The sequence below is a fragment of the Trachurus trachurus genome (genome assembly GCF_905171665.1).
Source record: "Trachurus trachurus genome assembly, chromosome: 3".
Lineage (NCBI taxonomy): Eukaryota > Metazoa > Chordata > Actinopteri > Carangiformes > Carangidae > Trachurus > Trachurus trachurus.
Window position 1 is genome coordinate 11,979,428 of NC_139893.1, and position 20,931 is coordinate 12,000,358.

Below are 20,931 nucleotides of genomic sequence, written 5' to 3' on the forward strand. Positions count from 1 at the left end.
CTGACAAATATGATTTTTAACACTCATTTTCCCCCCACACTTTAATTTGCTCTGGAACGTTCGAGGCTCTAGAAACACATCGGCGTGATCAAAAATGCAGCGAGGTGGAACGGGGTTTCGGCACATGGCCTTCATCAGGGTATTTGATGAAGGAAATATTTCGAGCATCTGGGTTCAATCAAGCTCTTCCTATTCCGCTATGTTCACGAGCATTGCTGAGTTATCTTCCTCGTTAGGTTGTTGTCAGTCAAACACCTTTTGACTGGCGCTGTACAGTCGGTTTGGTTTGTCTGCATGTATTTCACAAGATTCACATCTGGAAACATCTGAGCACCAGCTCTTCATTTGTACTAATACATCCAGTTGGGCCTAATCTGCTTTGGCACAGACATGAAAAATCATGCAATTAAATTATGTAAACTAAATACAAAGAAATATAAGATACCCTGTACTAGAGATTATAATTTACCTTGGGCTGGAAGAATTTCACAGTGGATTATATATATATGCTTGTCTGAGCCAAAAAGAAAAAAACGAAAAAGAGGAAAGTACAGGAAAGCAAATCAAGCTGATTTGATCTGGTGTAAATTAGAGCAAAGGAGAAGGAATCCACATCTGCTCATCACATTTCCAGATCCAGTACAACATTGCTCTCTGTCCTCTTTCTGAGTCCCAATCATCTAACTAACCTGCCTGCCATGTGCAACAGGAGGCAATGCATTACGCAATCAAATAACCTTAATGGAATTTGACAATAATGAACCTTCCCTGTAATTCACAGGATAGGATGTCTGTGGGCCGTTTCCAGCTCGGAGCTCTCGCTGCTCTTCTTCTGGTGTCCATTATGGTGGACGGAGGCCAAACCTACATCCTGGTAAATGGAGCTCGCTGCGGCACAATCTACTGATGGAGACTTTGTTCTGGTTATCTATCATTTAGCATGATTCTCAAATCTCATTTTGGGTACTGTGTACATCCACTTCTCCCAATAGCAAGGCAAAGAAAAATACAGACAAGGGGAAACCATTTAATAGCAGTGTGGCCTGGAGGGGGGAAGTTAAATGCGATCAAATTGTTTTCATTGTTAATATAAAGAGTTGTTTGAAAGCTACAAAGTGTAGGATGACATTCAGAGTCTCATCTGTGACGAGACGAGCAAAACCACTAATTGCTCAGCGTCTGTTTTCACAAATCAAGGCCTCTGTGTTCTGTTCAAATACACAGTGAAACACTGTATGAGAAAGAGAGAAAGCGAGAGACAGCAAGACAATTACTGTATGTTTTCTTTTGCAAATGCAAAAGCCGCACCTCCACCCCCAAGCTCAGGAAACTATAAAAGTTTTCCATTGATTCATTCCAATGAAATATCTCACTAAACCTCTGCGGTCTTCGATACTTGAGTTTTCATGTTCCCTTGCACACATAGTCCTGGAAAAAGCCGACTTTAATTAACAGGCTATTAAAAGTGACTTTGAAAGAGGAAATGAAAAAGTCTCTGCTCTGCCTCAGCTTTCTCCCAGGTGAATGAGACAGATACTCCACACGAGCCTCTTCGCTGGCTGCCGGCTATGAAAAATTAGCCCGGGGCTCTGGTCCCCACGTGCACTAGAGAGGGCTAATTGAACAAACCCGTCTTGAATAATGTGCTGTATATTGGTGTAATCCTAATGATGAATGGATTTGGTGGTTAACATCAACAGCCAGCCAATTTTTGTGCCAATTTCAAAGTATCGCTCTTTTACTAACCCCAGAAGCGAAATAAGGGTGAATAATTAGTGAAACAACATCCATTTCCTACAGTTCCACAGGTATTTATTTTGCAGTAGGGTTGTTTAATTAATCTATATAATTAATTAATAAAAGAGCACTGAACTTATTCATTCAATTTGTTTCCGATCCAAACTTACAGTAGAGGCAGATATTTTAAATTCTTTGATCATATTACGTTATTTAAACAATGTCAGTCATGCCATTGTTACTGTACTGTATGCTGCAAGGTGTGGCATGGTGCACTGTAAATAGGTCGAGAGGGGGGATCTCCCTGGACCCTGAGTGAGGCCGTCACAGTCGTCCTCATCAGCTGAGTCACAGCCACCCTCCTTCACCCACTGGCAGATAAACAAGGCCTTTTGCTGCCTGATCCGGGTGTGTATGTGTGTGTGTGTGTGTGTGTGTGTGTGTTGGAGGGAACAGCTGTCCATAGGGCAGGGCAACAGCTGAGGATGAGGGGGGGGGCTACATAGAGACAGCTGTCGCCACTCCATTACCACACATGACAAAACTGCCCACTAAAACAACACACTGGGCTTTCCCTTACTGTCTCCCCTCATTCCCTTTCCATTACTCTCCCGCCTCTGTCAACATGTTCGATAACCTCTGTGATACACATCGTTTAGTTTTTCACTGTACTTTTAAACCCAGCTCATTACAACCAGTGTGTTCGGTTTGTTCGGTTTTCTCTAAGTGGCGTGGGTTGGAAAGGAAGGAAGAGGAGATACTGACTAACAAGCACAAGTCTGGAAAAACAGGACGATGTTATGTTACATTAAATCCAACCGCCCCCAAAAAACTGTCTTGTTACAAAGTAGGACAAGTGCCACTATAATAAGTCATAAAAGTGTGGATAACATTTTTCTGCAAAAATGGAAAATACAAAAGGCTTTACAATGCTGTAATCCAGGACCCACATCAAACACTTCCATTACAGGATTTTCAAATCGTTACGCACTGAAAGCCACAGCCTCGGTCTCGTTCTTTTACACTGCCACTCCAGAGCACGTCAATCTTCTTTTCCAACACTTCGACATAAAAACACAAGACTAAACATCTCTTAGTACTTGTTAGCTTCATCTAAATTTATGAGCATGAACAAAGACGCTCCGAAATAAGCCGCCAGACAAAACAAGCCAGTGACATCATTACGAGTCAATGGAGAGCAGCTCCCTCGGCTTTTAAGATGAAGCCCATGTTCTGGACACTGGACCAAACAATTCAGGTGCCGTTTTCAGGTGCAGGTGTATTGTATTGTTAACATAATGTTGAAAAATAGATTTCATGTTTTTAGTGAGACTCAATTGGCAGCAGAGAGGAAGCAGCAAGAATCTCTTCTCTTTGCTTGAGATCAGTGTTTGTTGTTCAGCCTCAGAAAAACACATTTAATAAAAATAAAAAAGTGACAAAGATTTTCTTTAGTATGATTTCAAATACTAAACATGACTGTTGTTTCGATGGATGTGCTCCTTTATCCCTGAATAAACTAAGCTTTCTTTTAAAAATGGATTAATGTAAAAAATGGCTTTAACTGCCCTGGCATAGATAAAGCAAGAGGATGAGAACCAAATGATTAGAGCTACTCTAAAGCTAAAAAGGGGCATTAAAGTAAGTTTTAGAGAAACTTTTCACATTTCACACTCCGCTTAGGCTTCAATTAATCCAACTAATGCAGCAAGTAGATAAGTAATTAAATTAATTAAAGACATATTCATGAAAGCCTCTTCATTAACTTGGCTATTCCAGGTCAAGGCCTAATTCCAACACAGTCTGACATGTGTCTGTCACTGGCGTCGCCCGTGGAAACTTCTCTACAAAGCAGTTTCAGAGAAGTGTTTTTTTATTTATTTGTTTATTTTTTATTGCTCAGCTGGTATCAAAGTGCACAGGAGGTGTGTATGAGATTAAAATCCAGAGAGTGGTTGCTCTACCTGGCCTTCCAGACGGGGGGCCGGCAGCAGTCACCACGGCGCCTGCTGAGCCAGCGCCGGCTGTGGCCGTCAGAGGTGAAGGAGAACCCACAGGTGTCGACGGGTTGGATGGAAAACTACTGCTAGTGTGATCAGGTGAGTAAATCTGAGGAAGCAGAGAGGAAGAGACACAGATTAAAGTCAGATCCACCATTAATGCAGCAGCAGTCCTGGATAAAAAATAAAATATACAACACTGGTTGGTCACTCTTTTTTTCCCCCCACACCAAAACTGTGTCATCAATTGTGAGGATTTTCTTCCCAGGGCAGGGATGTTATAAAAATGTTCAGTGAAAACATATGAGTACGACCTTCATAAAAATGAAACACAAACAACGTTCGCTTTGATGTTTCGTGCCTGCGTCCTGCTCTGGATCCACTTCAGTCGACTGTGGGTGACGACGACGAACACCAGGAGACAAACAGTAAAAAGCTGAACTGCTCTTATTAATGCTGCTGGCTAATCATGACGTCATCAGAGCGTTTTGAAACCTTTTATTAACTTGTTTTTTTTTTACACATTTACTCATCAATTAATTGAGAAATTGACAAAAAAAAGTTTCCGCACGATATACTGTAGGCTTGTGACAGCAAAAATATGTTCATGACTATTTTTAATCCCTGTGTCACTGAATTTGCTGACTAACAGGAAGGAGAAAACAGGGCTGAATAATTCTGGGAGAGGTTTGTAAATTATTTCCTGTTGCTCTTTTTAACAATCTGTTAACTCAGCAGCTCCCAAACTGACAATAACTTCCATTTTCTATTGATACGTTGAGATGAGCTGACAACAGAGAAGCTGAACTCAAACAAGTAAATATAAGTCCAGCTTTACAGTTAGAATTAACCCCTAAAAAAATCTGCAATAATAAATTACAAATAACTTTAATTATTATATAGTCATGATATGTAACAGGTTGAATTAAGGTCTGATCTACTGGCTAAATAATGACTTATAAAACATGCTATTTTATGGGAGCATAGTTAGTTTTTTTACTTGTATAAAGATGCTCAATTCACTCCAGTTATTATTCCACTGTGGCTTCAGGAAATGCAGACATCCAACTTCGAGTTAAACCAACAACAGAATCTAAAGCGCTGCGTGTCAGCCTGCACCAGAACATATCGTGACGTGAATCGTATATGAAAATCATGCAGGATTCAAATGTTGTTTGTTTTTGCATCTTTCTATACTTTGTTAAATTTACAGGAACCACAACTGGGGCAAAGGTCCTGTTTTTGTTTTTTCCAGCCTGATGCCACAACAAGCCAAACCCAGGTTACATCAGCTTTACTGCAACGATAATCACAGTAACTTTATTGTATCAGTGCATCCTCTGCCAGGTTACACTGAGGTCACCGAGTTTTAGGATGACATGTCAATCGCAAGGGAACGAGGAGATTACGTCTTCAGAACTTCCACTGGGATTTCATTTGTTTAAACAAATGCTGGATTAAAGCACAAACACGTCCCTGATTGTTTTTTTTCCCCTTTAATAAGAGGATATTGTGCCACAATGGAACATGTCTCAGAGAACTCAGGGTATTACGGGAGGATCCTGACTAATTAGCGGAGAAAAAAACAGCAGATCCTCAGAGATTTCTCCTCCAAGTTAAGATCAAATTGAGCTTGCAGGAAACCATTTGACTTCTGTGGGGATGATAGAATGCACTCATTATTAATAATCTCCTTATTCAATCTTGATCTCTGGGCTTTAGTTTTTCAATCAACTTGGAGTATCAGGATAGAGGTTTCACTGAAGTGTGTCACCGAGTGTGGACTGTGGAGGAAGAGGAGGAGGAGGAGGGATCGGCTCTTGTCTAAAAGGAGAAATGACTATTTATGCTTTTCTGCTCCCTCAGTGTTTCTCTCTGCTCAGCATCTTCACTCTAAGACCTGCAATTCAGTCAAAAACGGAGTGAGGATTAATAGCGTGGCCACCACTGTGTCTGCAACCAATAAGACTCAAAACAAATCTCCCAAATATTTCTTCCTTTGCTCAAAAGCGAGGCCTTTACAACCGTGACTTCTGACCCCGACAATATATGACTTTCTATTCTTTACACTCGCTGTGGCTACCGACGTTGCATTCAAAAAGTGAAACATGGCTCATTTTACTGGAATAAATGAAGCTCCGCCTCGTCATCAGTTACGCTCCCGCAGGCGGCATGGGGCCAATAAGCACGGCCAATTTAAAAGGGCGGAGAACAAAAGCTCCACAATGGGCGGCCCGTGGAGTTGAGCCAGAGCAGTTATAAACTCCCCTGTGCACCCCCCCACCCCCCTGCTCCAAACACCCACCCCCACTCTGGTCCAACCGTGTCCATTTCACTCCAGCTTTGTCATGCTAATAGAACTGAGTCTGCAAATATAAAAGGCTAAACTCTCATATTTTGGATTCAGACCAGTAAGAAACACATATTCCTCCTCAACGTAGAGGAACATGTGCTTGGATGTGTGAAATTAAACTGCTGTCATATCTAGCGCCAGTATGTTAGCGTTACATATCATGTCTATGCAACATGCTAAACACTGTTGAAGGACACTTAATGGGATTAATAAGGTTTAGACTTCAAAAGCAAAAATTAAAACAAAGGCAAAAAGCAAACACAGTTCCTGAGACAGGATGTTATTCCTCTTGGGAAGTATGGGAAACAGTGAAGGGAACTACCGAGGGCCCATTATGTTCAGCTGACTTCCACATAAGTGCACTTTCTACTGTTCTATACAAATGCAAACACTGGTATTCAATTCAGTTTTGCTCAATTCAATTCAATTTGTTTATGTTCTCCATATTGGACATCTCCAAATTTGCTTGTGTCACAATTTTACTGCAAGTAAAGGAGAAAATATTCAGACTATAATGACCTATAATCTATCAATCGGTCCATGTGGGCACATCAACGTCAACAGGAAAGACCTATTTCTTTCTCTGATGAACCTCGCTGAGCCACTGAGGGACGAGTTACTTCCTACGCTGCATTAAAGGATGTCACAGATAACTAATGGCTGCTTTAACAAAGTAATGAGTAATCCACTGGCTTCAGGAGTGGTTTAATGTACAACTCTGTTTCTTGAATTCTTTTAGTTTAAGCTCACAATTATCCAGGCTTAGGACCAAAAAAAAAAAAAAAAAAAACGGGTACAAACATCTCCACAGGGCTTTTTTAATCAGCATTCAGTAGAGCACTTAATTCCTTGCACAATTACCGAGGTCACCTTCTTCAGAGACTGACATGCGACATTCCTCTGTTTTGATTTGCAGATTTTTGTGATTTTTGAGTGCATGAGCAGGTAAACGTTTTACTTGAGTTTCATAACCTGAGAGGAGGTCACACGTGAGAGTGAGAGGAGATGCATCTGTGCTAGTTGACAGCAAAGTCACGTCGATGAATTTTATGTAATGAACCATAATTGATTCCAGCTTTTTTCTTTTTTTTTTTTTAACTCACTTAAAATATGGATACAGTACATGGTAAGATGATGAACTGAACTCCAGGTTAAAAGATGCGGTCATCACTCACCGAGGCCAGAGCCTTGCCTAGTGCATCTCCAGTCTGTGAGCTTCCAGTGGCGTTCCCCCGGTTTGGAGCAGCTACGAAAACACAGAGAGAAGCTTTGTAACAGCAGATAAACGAAGAGCGGTCACAGCACACGAGGCAGCAGCTGTCCAACTCGCTACCTTAACAGCAATAAATGTTCATTGATAATTATTTCGAGTTAACACAAGGACGCCACGTACCCATGACCCCATCGGCTGTGTTGACGGACGGGGTGTGCGCTGCGCTGACGAACGGTGAAGTGCTGGTGTTGCTTCGATGGAAGCTGGACATGGGAGGAAGACTGGCATTGACATCTGGAGAGACTGAGTGTGCAGGGTAATTCTGGAAGATAAAAAACAGAAATGCTCTGGTTTTAGTCAATGTGTGCAAGCGTGTGTGTGTGTGCGTCCATGTGTGTGTTGAAGAAAGAACTTATTTATTCTCTAAATTTTATATTCTCCTTTGACATCTCCCAGGGTTGTGATGAAACAAAAGTTAGTGGGGAGGAGGGACAGAGATAAAGAGGAGGCAGGCAGCATCTGCAGGCTCCCTGTGATGCCCGGCCAGCTGAAGCAGGCGGGCTGAGGCCGACAAGACCAGATCAAACACCGACACAAAGAGGGTCAGCGGTGCCTTCGCTGATAATAACCAGACAACAACTTACGGCGCACACGCCCACTCCAACTGTGGAAGCAGTGCCGCTGCAGGGTGGAGAGAGAATTCACAACCTGTATGTGAAGAGCAGTTTTACACTTTGTTTCTTGCATAAGTGTCTCTGTGTCTCTCAATGTGTTTTTCTTTTTTTTTTTGATACTTTTTATTTAGTATTTTCAGAAATGAACAAGTTGACAACAGACTGTCAAGACAATAAAACAAAAACAAAAACAAAAACATGGGGGCTCCTCAGTTGAAAGACCTATATATAATGTCCAGTGTCTTTACTTGATTAGTGTGTAGTGTCCTCAATTGTTTTGATAAAAGCAGTCCATTTCTCCCATTTCCTGGAGAAGGTTGCTCCTCTAGATCGGAGAGAGAAAGTCATCTTTTCCATTAAACACATTTCCTTCACTTTGTCCATCCATTGGTTAATGCTTGGAGGTTCTGTTTTATACCAGCATTTTGTTATAACTTTTTTACAAGCCATCAACAGTATTTTACACAGATACCAGTCATTTTTAAGAACCACATTTTCATTTAGGACACAGAAATAGAGGACCGTCACATTGTTAGGGATTGTGTATCCCAGGATCTTTGTCACAGTAGTACATACATGACCCCAGAAGGTTTGAATTTTTGGGCATAGCCAAAATATATGGGAATGATCAGCGTTCATGTTTCCGCACTGCCTCCAGCACTGTTCTTGTGATTGAGAGAATTTGCTTTTTATAAGAGGTGTAATGAAAAAACGTATCAAGTTTTTCCAGCCAAATATTCTCCACTTCTTTGAACTTGTAGATGAATGCTGTGCACTCCACATAGAACGCCATTCCTCCTCTGATATTTCTATATTTAGTTCTTTCTCCCATTTTGCTTTAATGTATCCTGTGTTGATCCCATTCTGTTTCTGAAGGCCTTGATATATTTTAGATATTATTTTTTTATTCTTCTTTTTATAGGCTTCAGTTAGAGTATCTATCACTGTATTGCCCTCTCTGGACAATGTTGGTTTGATTCTTTTATCGAAAAAATCTCTAATTTGCAGGTAACGAAAAAAATCTTTGTTTTCCAGCCCAAATTCTTTTTGTAACTCACTGAAACTTTTTAAGAGCCCTCTATGAGTTATTGTGCATACTGCTGTGATGCCTCTGTCCCACCATCGCCTGAATCCAGCATCACTGATTCCTGGTTCGAATCTGGGATCTAGAGCAGGCCAAATTAATAATTTGATGTCTCCCTCCATATTGTATTCTTTTACCATCTTGTTCCATATTGTCAATGTTTGTTTAATAATTTCATTTTTGCTTTGTCGAGCCAATTTGTTTCCCATGTCCCCTAATATTGCCTGAATCTGGAAACCTTCCATCTGGGCCTCTATGTCTTTCCACCTTGCCTGATATAGAGGGCAGCATGTAGAAACCAGGAACTTTACTTGAGCTGCGTAAAAGTATTGTTTCAGATTAGGCAAGGACAGCCCCCCCTCTTCTTTTGGTAATTGAAGTGTCTTATACCTGACCCTCGGTCTCTTACCGGCCCAGATAAATCTAGAAATAAGTGTATCCCACTGTCTGAATTGTGATTCTGGAATCATCTGTGGGATGGATTGGAAAAGATATAACAGTCTCGGTACCACATTCATTTTTATTACCTCGATTCGTGTCTCAAAGTCCATGTTAAAAGCAGACCACCGCCCGATATCTGTCTTGATATTATTGTTAATGTTTTTATAATTAATTTCAAATGTTTTAATGTGGTCTCTTGCCAATACCACACCCAGGTATTTAATTACTTTCGAATTCCATTTTATTTTATATTTTTCTCTAATTTCTCGGCCTGGGGAATAATTTAGTGTAAGAATTTGTGTTTTTGTTATGTTTAATTTATAGCCAGAGTATTTGCCGTAATCTTCTAATATCGACATCAAATTAGGAAATGTTCTATCTGGGTCTTGAAGAGCCACAATAACATCATCAGCGAAGAGCCCTATCCGATGCTCCTGCTGTTCTATATGGATTCCTTTTAGGTTGTTACTTTGTCTGATCAATTGTGCCAGCGGCTCAATAAATATAGCAAACAAAGTAGGGCTAAAACAACATCCTTGGCGAGTTCCTCGCTGTAAAATAAATCGGTCAGTTAGGTGTCCATTAATTTTTATCCTCGCTGTTGGTTCTTGGTAGAGGCCTTGGATACATTGTATAATTTGTTCATGAATCCCTAGTCTTCCCAAAACTTGATACAGAAACCTCCAATTGACACAGTCAAAGGCCTTTTCTGCGTCGAGGCTCACTAGTACTGCTCTCAGGCCTTGTCTTTGGATCTCATCTATCATGTGCAGAATACGTCTGATGTTATCCTGAGTCTGCCTACCTGTAATAAAACCTGACTGATCTTCGTCTATCAAGTCAGACATAAAATTTTCAAATCTTTTGGAAATTATTGAAGTAAAAATTTTATAATCCACATTTAGGATTGAAATAGGTCTATAGGATTCGCAAAGTTCTTTATTTTTACCTTGCTTTGGAATAACTGAGATTATGGCCTCTTTCCAAGAGGGAGGCAGTTTGCCCTCTGTCAGTGTCTGGTTGAAGGAATTCAGAAGTAGTGAGGATAATTCCTCCCTAAATGTTTTATACCACTCGCTGGGGAATCCATCACTACCTGGCGTTTTGTTTGATTTTAATCTACTAATTGCGGCATCTAGTTCTTTTTTTGTAATGCTGGAAATTAATTTTTTATTTTGCTCTTTTCCAATAGCAGGCAAGTCCAAGGAATCAAGGAATTCTTTCATTTCACACTCTCTTTTTGCTGTGGGTTGGGTGTATAGGTTTTCATAGTAATCTTTAAAAACACTTTCTATTTCTTCAGGCTCAAACAGTAATTGTTTCGTAACAGGGTCTCTAATCTTATGTATTGTGTGAGAAGCTTGCTGGACCTTAAGTCTTCTTGCCAAATATTTAGTTGCCTTAGATCCAGATTCATAATAGGTCTGTTTAATGAATCTTAGTTTTTTCTCGACCTCTTGACTTAGGATGTCATCTATCTGCCGTCTCACATTGATTATTTGTTGTAAAGCCGGATCATCTTTTTTATTTTTATGTTGCTGTTCCAGTATTATTAATTGTTTAACCAACTTCTTATAGTCTTCCTCTCTAGTCTTTTTTTGGTAAGCTGCCCTCGCTATTAACCTCCCTCTCATTACAGCTTTTACCGTATCCCAAAGTATGGTAGGATCCACTGGGCTGTCTAGGTTGTCCTCAATGCAGCATTTAATTTCTTTCTTAACCTCCTCCTGTGTTTTCTGGTTATTCAGCATACCCACATTTAATCTCCAGAGTGTATTTTTATTTCTCCTAGTTAGATGGATATTGAGGTAAATAATACTGTGGTCAGATAAGTCAGTTACCCCTATTTTACATTCCTCTACTCTATATCTGTCTATTGTGTTCATAAAAAAAAAATCTATTCTGGAGTACTCCGAATGTGGAGCAGAATAATGTGTGAAGTCCTTCTCTAACGGATGGAGTTCTCTCCAAACATCGAACATCCCCAATTCAGCTAGAGAGGTGTTGACAAGTTTCGATAGATGAGTCTTAGTTCTCTTGTTATTAGTTGTGTCCAGTCTAGTATTCAGAATCATGTTGAAATCCCCCGCACATATTAGAATTCCTTCATTTTCCTGGGCTATGATCTCAAACAATAATTTCAAAAATGTTCTATCAGAGTTAGGTGGCACATAGACATTGACCAAAGTAACTAAATGATTATCCAATTTCCCTTTTGCTATTACATATCTCCCCTCTTTGTCATTTATTTCTTTAATGAGTTCAAAATTAACAGAGTTGGAAATTAATATGGCGACTCCTCTCTTAGGACCTTTCTTAAATGAACTGAAAAAGGTATTTTTAAATCCAAATTTCCTCAGTTTATCATGTTCTTGCTGAGTTAGATGCGTTTCTTGTAAATATATCACTTGAATTTTTTCTTTCCTAATTTTTGCCATTACTTTTCCTCTTTTAATCACATTGTTTAACCCATTCACATTTAAGGACGCTATTCTCACGTTGTTACTCTGCATCACTTATTGCAAAAAGAAAAGACAAAAGAAAACATCAGTAGCCCCACTAACAATGCCAAAACAGTGGCATGAAACAAACAGGTCAAATATAACAGGTGAACTTCCAAACAGAAGGGGAGGATCTTTCCGTCCTCCCACGATCTGATCCCGTTGGTGGATCTAGGGAAAACCCCCTTAGATAAAGAGGGGCCTAACTTAGAAATGACAGGACCTACAGTGAGGGTTATAGTCATTCTAAATGAGTCCAACGTTAGAACTTAAAGAGAAAATTAAGTAACCCAGACCTCAGATAGTCTCTTTTCTTTTAGCATAGGAATAGCATCGTAGCCATTATTCTGACAACTAAAAACACTGGTTTTATCAGAATATTCCTACCGGTTTTGCTTCATTATGTAATCAGTGATCTTTAATCAAAGAATCTTCGGTACTCTTGCAGCTTTTCCTTGGCTCGTGCAGCTGCTGATGAGTAGCTCCTCCGGGATCCCTCGTTACGCTGCCACTCCATGGCTGAGCGGAGCCGTGACTCCAGCCCGGCCGCCGCCGCCGCCGCGGTCGTCGGTGTCGTCGGTGTCGCCGGTGTCTTCTCTGCGAGTCCGCGTCTCTCTAGGTCCTGCTTAACCTCCCCGGCGCTGTTGTAGACTCGAGTTCCCGTCTCCCAATGGATCCTCATCCTGGTGAACGGCGTCTGGAACCGGACGCCTTTCTCCTTCAAGAGTCTTTTCGCAGCGTTATACTCCTTTCTCTTTTGCACAACCTCTGTCGCGTAATCGTGGTCGAATGACAGGACTTTATTCCCCAGCTGTATTTTCTTTCTCCATGCCTCTCTCAGGACTTTCTCTTTAGTGGAGAATTCCAGAAAGTTCACAATGACGGGTCTCGGCTGGGCTCCGTCTGCAGGTTTCTGTGCAAGTGACCGATGCGCTCTTTGAATTTTGAAGTTAAAATCTTCCGGCAGGTGGAGTTCACGTCTGAGCAGGTCTTGAACAAACTTGGCCACAGATTCGCCCTCTTCTCCCTCTGTAACTCCGTAGATACGGAGATTATTTCTCCTCGATCTGGATTCCAGATCAGTTAACTTATCTTGCAGGGCTTTTTGTTCTCGCAGTGAAATGATAAGAGCGTCGTTAGCCTCCTGTGCCCAATGTTCCAGCTTTTCAATCCGCGACTCAGCCTCGTTGATCTTACCGCTCTGTAGTTGCTGCTCAGTGGCGACTTTAGCAAGTTGTTGGTTTATGTCCTGTTTGAAATCGTCCAAGTCTTTTTTCACGTCGCTCCTCAGCGTTTCACCAAATGAGCGAAGGGCATCTTTTATTTCTGTTTTTAAATCCCTTATCTCCTTGCTGATGATTTCAATGTCTGACCCCATGACCGCCTCACTTGCAGTGAGGTGTGTTGTGTCATGGCCGCCGTCTTCCTCCATTTCACGGTTAGCTAGCGGTTCCTCCGTTTCGTCTGTCGTCGTGTTCTTAGTATGAGTTTGTCTTGTTTTCCTTCCCATTCCAGCTTTTCCCCGTTCACATTAAAGTCTGTGTGATTTCTAGCTTTAGTTATTCGAGTTTTCGGGGAGTTTTACACTTGACTATCGAGAGCTCTGATGCCACGCAGCCTACCACTCCATGTCCAAACCCGGAAGTCCTCAATGTGTTTTTCATTGTTATTGTTGCCTTTTGTGTTGTTTGCTTTTTTTATTATGTGCAATAGGCAGCTTTTAGTGTATATACCCCACAAAAATGGAAGACCTTGCCTGACACAGTTAGACATGCCACATCAGTAGCCATTTTTAAAAACAGATTAAAAATCTTTTTTCTTTTTTCAACAGCATTCTGTTGAACTGTGTGTGCGTGTCCATGTGTGGTTGTGTGGGTGCATGCGCATGTGTGAGTTTAAGTGTGTATGTGGTGAAGATGCCATAAGATTGTTTATTTGAACTTGCACTCTCCGATTGATTTCTAATTGATTTTCTATGACTGCTTTTACTGTAACTATGTATACCAGTTGTGAAGCACATTGAGTCTGCCTTGTGCATGAAATGCGCTTTATAAATAAAGTTGAATTGAATTGAATTGTATGCTGTATTGTTTTGAACTGTTTTTATGTTATTGGGACTAAGGACGGAAACAAACATCCTGCTATAATCCGGCATATTTACATGTTCTTATGTCCATTAATGCACTGTCCCATTCAAATAAACAGATAAGTAAATAAATAAGTGTGACAGCAAAAAAAAAAAAAAAGTTACTAACAATCGTCTTCCTAGACAAATAACTAAGTCCAGTTGCTTTCGATTTAACCTCCTTTGAAATACTATGACCTGGGCAAATGAGAATATGCACCGGCTTACTAACAATCATTTGTCAGCGGATGAGCGGCGCTGCTTACCAAACGGTCGTGTGAGTGCAGGGTGCTGTAGTTTCCTGACTGTGGCATGTGAGATGAAGATCCTGCGAGCATTCCCCCATAGCCGCCGGGCTGGCTGATCCCATTGGACGAGCTCCACGGGTCAGACGAACTGTGGGTACCGTCTAATAATAAATAAATAGATAAATAAATAAACAGCGTTAGTACATAATTCAATTCATTTGATGGCCACATTACATAGTCTAGCTTTGACTCAGCACCAGACAGCGGCTAACCTCCAACCCCACCCTTATAACTTCCAGGGGGGGGGGGGGGGGGGGGGGGGCAGAGGGGCGGGGGGTCATTCAAGGAGTACTGTATACTGTTTTTGGCTCTTGGGACTGAAACGTGATCCTTGTCCTGAACACAGCTGAGATAACACGAAGCTAAAACCAACAAGAAGCCTGTTTTTCCATCTAGATCTGGGAGTCAGTCACATTGAAATAAAGACTGAGCACAGACTAAATATTAATAAATCCAGCTGGAACGACTGCGTCCGTCTGGCAACTTCTGAGCATCTGTACTGAAAGTCGTACAATACGTTTTTGTCATGGTGGCGAATTAACAAATTATTATTAAGTTGGATTTTCTCAATATCACACATACTTCCTAGATATTTTTGAAGCATCTATGGTTAGAGTGCATTTATGATTAAACAAAAAAAAAGATGTGAAACTCAACTGCAGCACCAGATAATGTCGGCACATAAGTTAAGATGGGAACTTGACTTTGAACTTACCAAAGAAAGTGCTTGCGAACATACTGCTGGAGGGTTTAGGAGAAGAGTACGAAGGTGAATCTCTGTTGAAGTCTTCTGAGTTTGGAGACGGTGCGTACACCTGCGAGGAGAGGAGGGAGAAGAGCATGAATGTGTGTTATTACTGTAGTGCAGCTCACTGTGCTGGATATAAATCAAAGTATAAAGTACAAAAGCGTGACTGTCAAACATAGTATTGTCGAGCATGATGATGATGATGATGATGATGATGCTGAAAACCTATAAAAAGTGTGAGCTTTCTTTTTCCAATTCCAGTGAAGTAAACAAATTTGACGCCAATGCACAAGTACAACCACAATTAAGAACTTGACACACAGATGTGATTTCACACGCATAGTACACACAACACACGCACTGAAGATATGCCCACCAAACCACAAACACACACACATGCACACGCACACATGCACGCACTCTTTAATGACTAGCAAGCAGTCAAGCTCATGAAGGGAGGAGTGGATTATCAGGGGTATTTGCATTTCAGATCAACTCAACCTCTAATGGAAGTATAATGATACCCGCTTACATGCATAGACTAAATGCTCTGGCAAATTACAGCTTTCCCTGAGCAGCAGAAATCAAATAAGTGGTGCAAAAACAGCCTGCTTTGCTTTCTTTTATATTTGTACCTTCAAGCTGGTGGGAGAGTGAAAGGAGAGGCACAATGGGCATGCTGTTGTACAGCTGTGTGTGTGCCAAGCTAGGTGGGAGGATCAAAGACACTGAAGGCCAGTGATGTGGTCTCTGACTTCATCCACTCCAGATGGAGGGAGAGAGGGTGAGAGGGAGAGAGAGGAGAGAAGAGGGGAGCAAAGGTTCGAACAAATTCTCCCTCCCACAGACAAGACTGGATGACCCCACCGTCATGTAGCGCTAATGAGAGCCAGACCTGCCAGCTACATTACACCTGCACATTCCCAGCTTGTGTCCCGGGGTCTCTCTTAAAGGCCGAACTCACATCGCACTTAGCTGTTGTGGCATTAAGATTCCTTTCCAACACCTGCAATTAATGACAGCCATTAAAGGGATAGTTCAACATTTTTGGCAAATTGGCCCATTGCCATAATCCCTATAGTTTTAGGAGTAGGTTTGTTACCTTTAATTGTCGGTGCAAGCTATTTTTAGAATGGCGGAGCAGAGCCGCAAGCTGCTCAGAGCTACGCTACGGAGACTCATGGGATTTCTTGGTTTCCCTCATCAAACTCATCAAATACACAATCCAACAACTCCAAAACGCTCTCGTGGACAAGTTGTGACCTGCACATTCACCACGCTATGAGATAATAACAGAACGTTATGAGACAGAGTTGTTTTGGAGGCAAATGCAGAGACTGCTTGCCGAAAAACTGCCCCTGACAGGAACGTGCATCAACGTTTTTGCATGAATTTACCTCGAAAACAACTCTGTCTCGTAACATTCATTATTATTACATAGAATTAAACAAACAATTAAAGGTAACAAACCTACTCCTAAAACTATAGGGATTATGGCAATGGGCCAATTTGCCAAAATGTTGAACTATCCCTTTAAGGTTTTTTATTCACTTTGGTTGTTTTGTTGCTCAGCGCTGGTTGGGAAATACGCATTACAACCGATACAGTGTGTAATATCGTATTAATATAATGGTATATATTCAATCACTGGCTCAGGGTGCAGCTTAAGGGGGACGGACTCGGGGCTGAGTGAGCAGGACTCCAGCGTGATGTCGTCTGGGTGTGTAATTAAAGTGCTCTGGGAGGGGTGGAGCCCTCATGGGTCTTCTGGCTTACACATGTGACCAGGCCTGATAGTAGGAGTTCCACGGAGATCTCAGGTTAGCCTCACACAGGAGCCGGGGCTTTTGTCTTTTTTTTTGCCTCTGTCAGACGTTCAATGTGCAGCATATGGCAGCGGATAATGCTAATTGTCCTTTTTACCCTGGGCTAACCAGTCAAGGCATTAATAAACCATCCCAAACACTGGGTGCCTCATTCTGCCGGCCTATGGAAGAGAGGGCCCGCCTGGGTTTCCTTTTACAAGGCCATTAATTAAAAGCCGTCACTCACACGGATCAGCACACCAACATAGACAAACACGGGCTGTTTTAGCATCAGTGGGTATGTTTTATTAGAATAAATAAAAGTCCTTCTGTGCTTTTAATCTATGGCTGATCTTAATAGACCTTAAAATTATATCTTATAAAAAGAAAACAGTTTTGGATGTTTACACAACACTTAAGATACAACAAAAAAATCAGTAGTAAGAACCAAAGTTGCATTCAGTTCAATTTCGACTATTATTGCATCATCGCTCCATCAGGATAAGAAATTAAGACATTGCAGAAAATTACTTAATTACTTAATTAATTACAGTTAATTAATTTCCTTTCCCCTTTAGCAATAAGCTGGCATGAATGATAACCTCATTCATGACTCATTTTGATACTGATGATAAAACCCTGCTTCTGCTTTTATTTGAGTTATTGCTTCAGCTCAACAGCATCTCAACTGAGAAGTGAATGTATCCTGTACACCTTCCACTACGCCTCAAAGCCTTTGAAGTTCATGCCATGCCGATTAAAATATCAAATGTTAAAACACAATCTGTCAGTTGACACTACGGATAATAACAGGAACGGAAAGGAAATATAAAAAAACAAAACTAAGCGGGAAAAAAGTCAGGCTGATGGCCAAGAAGCTCAAAGAGACGAGTTCAAACGCTCTCTTAATGGCCCGTCCTGTTTTTGTGCTGTATGTCATTACTTGGAATCGATCCATATCTCTGGGGGCATTTTGTTTCAAGTCCAAATCTTACACACTTACAAGGTCTCGTATACACAACAGGCACAATGCCTCTTTAACACGTGATACCTGCCAGTGCTTTCTATAAAGTCAAGGGCTCAGTGTTTTCACGCATAAAACTGTGACATCAAACCTTCTCTCACAAAGACCAACTCTCACTGGCACCATGTTTAGACAGATCAAGTTATTTTGACAAGAGGAACATAAAAAACCGAGATGCTGACGTGTCCAAGGCTTCAACCTTTAAAAGAAAAGTTTCACACTTTTGGGTCGAGTTTTGAAAAAACTTGATTGAGTACTTTTTGTCTTATTGTGTTAAAAATTATATTCTAATGAAAAGGACAGAGCTGCCACAGCCACAGAGAGAATATTAAAACTTTCAAAAGCCTGTTCTACACTACATTCAACCACAGGTGAACAGGTTAGATAGGACACAATATAAATATGTATACACATATGAATATAGATATACAATACATCTACATCTAATATACATACTTGGTTTTCTTCTTGTCTGTAAAGCAGTAAAATCTTTTAACCAAATGCAGATTTTGACAGCAGAGCTGCCTACTGAGAGTCAGGTTCTCTAAAAATAGAGCAGCCAACACTGCAGGATAATATCTTCCAGTTGTTAATGCCACAAAAATTTGGTTTTGGCACCAACGTAAATTAACGATTCGCAACATGTGTGTTGTATACGTAGTGTATATACAGTATGATAGGTCAGCACACACAAACACACCACCACCACCAACACCGCCACCACCGACTTTGCGTTGCACATGCAGTCAAGCACTCATGCTTGACTGCATGTGCAGCACATGTGCACATTGGGGGATGTAAGGATTAGCTTCTGTTGATGAGCGCTTCCCTCTAGAAAGCACGATAGTAGAACCTGTTGCGCTACAAAAACAACAGCGACAACAACAGGCACGTCCTCTCCACGAGAAACACATGTTGTCTCTTTAGTGTGTTTTACTATTTCAAATGAAATTGTATCACATTCCTCTATATTGAGGGGGGGGCTTTCTGTAAAGCAAAACAAGAAAACAGAAAAAAGTCCAACAATCACTGCAGGGCTTTCACTTTAATTTTTTTCTTTTTCACTAATAGGCAACGGAAGAAAGATCAGTGAGTTGCTCCATCTGTATTGGTTCCGTGCCACCAGCTCACAAGCCAATGGCCCACTGCGAATTCTCCCAGTGCTCCAGATGGTGAGCCTGCTATGCAACTCTGCATTATAACAAATTAATGTGGATCAAGTTGATGCAAAGAATGAGCACCATCTTTCTTTCCCCTTGCGAGGCAAACAGAAAAAAAAGTTGATGCTGGTTACTTAGAAAGTGCTTTTGATCATAAAGTTTGCCTGTTCTGTCCACATGCTATCAATTTTCTCCCCATCACCAACTGTAACACAAGCCTGTTAATACTTAATATGAAAAAAGATCAAAGTCATCTTTTGTGTAGTGGGAACAAAGAGGAAATGCTGTAATGGGTTATAAGGAAAATTTGAAACGCAAGTCTGCGTAAGATGACCTTTTCAAAAGAATATCATAAATAGCTAACCTCCTAATTATTCCTTCAAAAATGCACATGCGCTTTATATAAAAGGCAAAAATAGCACAGGCAGAGACAGGTGGAAATCTGCATGTGTAATTTGCTTATGACAGGATGATTACTTAGGGATTACTGCACTGCAGGACTCACTCAGCCATTGTTAGACTATGTCCTTGAGCACATTCATAAACCCACTGGATTGTTTTTTTGTTTTATTTTGTGGGTTTTTACCATAAAAACAGAAGAAACACCTTCCTAAAACTTTCTGCAACTCGAGCACAACTAGTAATTTTACTCAACACAACAACAGCTCCTTCAAGCTCAAGTGCAGCAGCAACAGCAACACGCATGTGCACACACATTCACCGAAAAATATATACATGTGTTTACAGAAAAAGTATTCATGCAGCGAGCGTTTTTCAGAGGAACAAAAATCAAAGAGGTCATTACAGAGAAGTTCAGAAATCACATTAGGCTCCCTGTGGCGTCAAGAATGCGAAAGTGATTAAAAACAGATGGAATAACAGCAACACTGGTGCTTGGAGCTCAATCTGCAAACAGGAAAGTCTAACCTCAACAGGCAGCCTCTTTCCCTTAATCATTCCCAGACTCCCACTTGTTATTATTTCAACCCAGTCTCAGAGCTGAAGCAACCAGCCAGTAAAAATAAATTCAAGGCTGCTAAAAAACTTTTTTTTTTCTGCTGCACCGTTTCATCCTGTGTGCGATCAAAAGTTTCAAAGACGTGTCGCCTTGAATATTGACTTCTGTGTGCACAGCTGGGGCGCAAGGTGGAATAAAGAAAACATACACTAAAATAAGTTCATAACTTACTGTAGTGCATTATTTTACCTCTACTGTCACACGGCTTTAACTGATGTAATGGAAAATCAGTAAGAGGAGCCTGCAGGCACACGCACGCACGCACGCACACAGACACGCACACACAGTCACGCACACACACAGAGGAACACAGTGCTTTTATCTTAGAATAAACAAAATACAGAAATCATGGACACAAGGAGAGTCAGATGGACGAGCAGACTGAGACCAACACTCACTCTCTCTCTCTCTCTCTCTCACACACCCGCACACTCACTCTCACACACTGACACTGACACACACACATTTCTTCCAGATCTTCTCTGTCCAAAACACACACACACACATTCCCAAAGTGAGAGTACTCACCGATTTCCCGTTGTAGTAATACATTAAAGAGTTACTGCCCATTCCAGGGACAGGGTAGGCGCAATACATTATAGCTTTAGCAGTGGAAGTGATGCAGGTACAACTATGGCAGCACACAAGCTTTCTCTCTAGACATACATCCAAACCGCTCAAAAGGGACTAATAATTCTTTCAGTACTGGCCTCCACACACGACCCACTCAGAGGAAACTT

At 41.1% G+C, this 20,931-nt stretch overlaps 1 protein-coding gene across 1 annotated transcript in view; it reads right to left on the reverse strand.

The window, feature by feature from the left end:
- The window catches only part of tcf12 (transcription factor 12), a 91,411-nt gene that overhangs the window by 12,667 nt on the left and 57,813 nt on the right, over positions 1-20,931 (reverse strand). Inside the window, exons 9-13 of the mRNA XM_084000691.1 lie at positions 15,152-15,251; positions 14,395-14,537; positions 7,484-7,625; positions 7,266-7,336; positions 3,702-3,846 (exon numbers count right to left, since the gene is read on the reverse strand). Coding sequence (XP_083856817.1) covers positions 3,702-3,846; positions 7,266-7,336; positions 7,484-7,625; positions 14,395-14,537; positions 15,152-15,251 — 601 coding nt within the window. The remainder of the gene's footprint in view (positions 1-3,701; positions 3,847-7,265; positions 7,337-7,483; positions 7,626-14,394; positions 14,538-15,151; positions 15,252-20,931) is intronic.